This window comes from Salvelinus namaycush, chromosome 6, assembly GCF_016432855.1.
Source record: "Salvelinus namaycush isolate Seneca chromosome 6, SaNama_1.0, whole genome shotgun sequence".
In the NCBI taxonomy this organism is placed as follows: Eukaryota; Metazoa; Chordata; class Actinopteri; order Salmoniformes; family Salmonidae; genus Salvelinus; species Salvelinus namaycush.
The window spans coordinates 39,722,980-39,727,916 of record NC_052312.1 but is presented as its reverse complement, the minus strand read 5'-3'; the positions used below and the strand labels follow the sequence as shown (position 1 = coordinate 39,727,916).

The 4,937-nt window shown below is 45.8% G+C and overlaps 1 protein-coding gene across 1 annotated transcript; it reads left to right on the top strand.

Annotated features, from left to right (window-relative positions):
• The first annotated feature begins 890 nt into the window (after positions 1 to 890).
• On the top strand, positions 891 to 2,327 carry LOC120049124 (amphoterin-induced protein 2-like). The gene has a single exon (XM_038995364.1). The coding sequence runs from the start codon at positions 891 to 893 to the stop codon at positions 2,325 to 2,327; it is 1,437 nt and encodes a 478-aa protein (XP_038851292.1).
• Positions 2,328 to 4,937: the final 2,610 nt, after the last annotated feature.

Sequence of the window (4,937 nt, the reverse complement as noted above, 5' to 3'; positions counted from 1 at the left end):
ATAGCCTAATTTTCAGCTGGTAAAATAACAGTTTCACTAGTAGTTCTAAACTACATGGTGGTTCGAGGTATTCCACTGTAAGTAGTCAACTAAACGAGCATAATCCAGATGGTTATCTAATTTAATAGCTAATGCCTCATGAGTTTAGTTCAACTAACCCCATAAAAACCCAAAATGTCAACAAATTGTACTACAATGTTTGTAAATGTAAACAAACACTGTAAAACAGGGCTGCCCAACCCTTTTCCTGGAGATCAACTGTCCAGTAGGTTTTCAGTCCAACCCTAATTTAGCATATCTGATTCAACTAATTTAGGTCTTGTTGAGCAGCTAATTTAGTAGAATCAGGTGTGTTAAATTAGGGTTGGACTGAGAACCCACAGGAAGGTAGATCTCCAGGAAGAGGGTTGGGCAGCCCTGTTGTAAAGCCTCAACATGGTTAAAACTATAATTATGATAGAGCTGTGGATGCAGGGACTGATGATCCATTATGTCTATGAATTTGAGTGGTTACATTTCTCCATGTCCATCCCTCAGTTTTTTTTTTAACCAAAACAGAGGTGGGATGGCCGCTTTTTTATTGTTTTAATTAAGGACTCTAGCATTAAGGTTATTTTGCAGAGAAAACAAGTTAATAACTGTCATATGACAGTATTGGATGCCAATACCCATCTTTCTCTGTCTCTGTGTGTCTCTCTCTCTCCTCTCTCTCAGCTCTTTTTGAATGGAACGCTTAAGAGTGGCTCATAAGATGTTTGCAACTTCTTCACCAACAACCTGAGACTCAGCCCTCAAACTGTAGAATGTGTCCCGTTGTGCCACAACCGCTGTGTGTGTCCATTGACGGGCACTTACATGGCTTTAGGGTTACCTTGGCATTCCTCCTGTCCATGCGTCTGTCCCGTATGACGTTCACGGCCGCCTGCCCACCACCCTGCATGTGTGCTAGCGACATCATCTCCTGCAGTGGTCGCAATCTGTCAACCGTTCCCCCTGACCTCCCTGGCTATGTCACCCGATTGGACCTCAGCCACAATGTCCTCTCTGCTCTGCTCTTGGATTGGTCAGACCGGCGTTTGGACAGGCTGACCGTACTGGTCCTCAGCCGAAACGCCATTATCCATCTGGCACCGGACGCCTTTGCCCCCACCCCTCACCTTCGCCACCTGGACCTCTCGTCCAATGGGCTGTCTCGGCTCAATGCATCTGCCTTCCATGGGCTCGGGGAACTGGAAGTGCTGCTTCTGTTTGGAAACCGCATCAGTCAGACCATGGCGGGAGCCTTCCAGGGGCTGAGCAGCCTGGAAAGGCTGTATCTGGGCGGGAACAGACTGACTGCCTTCCCCCTGGAGCTCTACCAGCGAAATGTGGCTCTGCCACACCTGCGTTTCCTGGATCTGTCGATGAACATGGTGAGGCAGGTGCCCGTGCAGAGCCTACTCTCTCTGGCCACCTGGCAGCAGGGTGGCATCTACTTGCAGGGGAACCCGTTGGTGTGCGACTGTGCCCTGCGCGCCATGCTTGAGTACTGGGAGAGGAGGCAGTACCGTCCCCTACTAGACTTCAGGGAGGAGTATCCATGCAGTCTGAGTCAGGAGGAGTGGCTGAATTGTTCTGGCAGCCCTCAGGGTGTGTTCCATGGAACTGTAGAAGTGTCTTACCAGGCAGAGCCAGGCGATTGGCTTATGGTGCCGTGCCCTGGCGTTTCTCTCCCCTTCCAGGAAGGGGTGGTGGTGTTCTGGGTGACCCCACGCGATGGATCCCCGGCACTGGGCGTAACAGACGATCAGAGCAGCCGCCTCACGGTCCTCACCAACGGTACGCTGGAGATCCGAGGGGCTCTCCGTGGGGATTCAGGGACTTACTCATGCGTGGCAGTCCGCGGTCGACACCGGAGCTCCAACGAGACTTTGGAGGTCACCGTCTCCGTAGGTAACCCCAGCGGACCGGGCAAGAGCGGGGAGGAACGTAGCAGCGGCGGGGAGCATTTTAACTTGGCCTTTACCACGCTGGTGTCCTGTGTGGTCAGCATCGTCCTGGTGCTCCTCTACCTGTACCTCACTCCCTGCCGTTGCCATGGTGGAAAGGCCGGGGGAGTTGGTGGGTGCGGCGGGCGAGCCATGCTCCTCTGTGCAGACCCCAGAGAGGTGGAGCTCGCAGACAGAAGGGTCACCGGTGGAAAGAGGGTGGCCTTCCTCGAAACGGGGGACGAGCACCCCCACAAATGCAGTGCCAAGCACCCAGTAATGGACGCTGCAGCCACAGAGGGCATTTTGAAGAACGGAAGCAGGGCCTTGGAGCAGGTTCTCGAAGAACACGTTGCGTAGCATTCAGGGTCTGTCCTTAAAGCCCCACCAGGCTTTCACTAGACTACACCATGCAACATGGACTGTTTGTAACATGTTTCTCAAAGTGTCAAATATTGAAACCTCGCATTGAGAATCCATACATGGAAGTAGTTATAACACCCTTTATTTCACAAGTGATCAGACTGCTTTTTTATGTTATACCTACTGTGTGCACAGATATGGAAACAGTAGTTGGTTTCTTTGTCAAAGTTTTATACACATGAACTTGCAGATAAAGAAATAGTTCCAAACAAAATACATTCTGTGAAACACCTGTGTGAAATGCATTATGTAGGCATTCATGGATCTATAATGTTATTACAGGATGCACATGGTATACACTGTCCATCCAAATGCTTACTTGCAGGTTCCTAGTCTGTCATAAGGTGCCATGCTCTATTATGAATGATCATAACAGGGCGAACACTGTAAATGTATTCATAATGTATTATATGCAGGTTGAATGGATGCATTCAGACAAAGATGTCAGTCGACCCTGATCAGTGTCTGGGAACTAGCCAGCTCTAGCCCCAAGCCTCCCATGACCTATATACTATTGTTGTTCTCAGTTATTTTTGCAGGTGTGACTGTGAATAGAGCTTTTCAAGGTGAGGAAGGGACTGATATGTTACTGCTGCTATTAATATATTGAACTAACTTGGATGTTGACATTCATTTAGAAGAACTAAATTTCATTGTCTCAATGTTGTGTCTTCATTTAAGTATATATGCATTTCAGATGAATAGGCTTTTTTTATCTGACAATGATCTCGAAACAGTGCAAGAGACCTGCTATATCTTGCAGACACCATTTTTAGAAAGAAATCACTTAATTTTATATTAGCGTTAGGCGGTAATGGAATAAAGCTTTACAAAGCATTTTCACGTCCTTAGAGGTGATGGAGTGGACAGGAATTGATTGCTGAGATTCCCCCCCCCCCCCGCCACTGACAGTTCTCTAGGGGACATATTTAACTACTGTAGGTTCCCATTCCCACCGATGACAAGGTAACTGGCATCCAGATGTGACTTGGCACGTCAAATTGAATGGTCACTGTACCAAACCTACATGTTTATAGACAAAGCCCAGAGTTCCATGTTTTTGTTGTTATTTTTACAAACTGTGTTGTGAGTATTACGTGATCACAGTATAATATTCTATCACAGCTAAATGTGACTTGTACAGACATGTAGTACCAGGATAGTTCCAATCACTAGGTTTCATCTGACGAAGGAATCTGATTAACTAAAACCTGTAACCGTTTTTAAGGCTGTGTTGTCTAGTGCAGAGAACTCTAGCTCAATTGTGGAATCAGGCCCTCATAAAAGTTCTATGTACGGGACATACAGTTGAAGTCTGATGTTTACATACACTTAGGTTGGAGTCAATAAAACTCGTTTTTCAACCACTCAACAAGAAATTTGTGAACAAACTATAGTTTGGCAAGTTGGTTAGGACATCTACTTTGTGCATGACACAAGTAATTTTTCCAACTATTGTTTACAGACAGATTATTTCACTTATAATTCACTGTATCACAATTCCAGTGGGTCAGAAGTTTACATACACTAAGTTGACTGTGCCTTTAAACAGCTTGGAAAATCCCAGAAAATGTTGTCATGGCTTTAGAAGCCTCTGATAGGCTAATTGACATAATATGATTCAATTTGAGGTGTACCTGTGGATATATTTCAAGGCTTACCTTCAAACTCAGTGCCTCTTTGCTTGACATCATGGGAAAATCAAAAGAAATTAGCCAAGATCTCAGAAAATAAATTGTAGACCTCCACAAGTCTGGTTCATCAACATAACCTGAAAGGCCGCTCAGCAAGGAAGAAGCCACTGCTCCAAACCACCATAAAAAAGCCAGACTACGGTTTGCAACTGCACATTGGGACAAAGATCGTACTTTTTGGAGAAATGTCCTCTGAAACAAAAATAGACACGTTTGGGCATAATGACCATTGTTATGTTTGGAGGAAAAAGGGGGAAGCTTGCAAGCCGAAGAACACCATCCCAATCGTGAAGCACGGGGGTGGCAGCTTCATGTTGTGGGGGTGCTTTGCTGCAGGAGGGACTGGTACACTTCACAAAATAGATGGCATCATGAAGATGGAAAAGTATGTGGATATTGAAGCAAGATCTCAAGACATCAGTCAGGAAGTTAAAGCTTGGTCGCAAATGGGTCTTCCAAATGGGCAATGATCCCAAGCATACTTCCAAAGTTGTGGCAAAATGGACAACAAAGTCAAGCTATTGGAGTGGCCATCACAAAGCCCTGACCTCAATCCTATAGAAAATGTGTGGGCAGAACTGAAAAAGCGTGTGCAAGCAAGGAGGCCTACAAACCTGACTCAGTTACACCAGCTCTGTCAGGAGGAATGAGCCAAAATTCACCCAATTCATTGTGGGAAGCTTGTGGAAGGCTAGCTGTAACCTTTGACCCAAGTTAAACCATTTTAAAGGCAATGCTACCAAATATTAATTGAGTGTATGGAAACTTCTGACCCACTGGGAATGTGATGAAATAAATAAAAGCTGAATTAAATCATTCTCTCTACTATTATTCTGACATTTCACATTCTTAT

Bases quoted from the DNA above. Each gene is read 5' to 3' on its own strand.
- LOC120049124 (XM_038995364.1), top strand. From the start codon at position 891: ATGCGTCTGTCCCGTATGACGTTCACGGCCGCCTGCCCACCACCCTGC.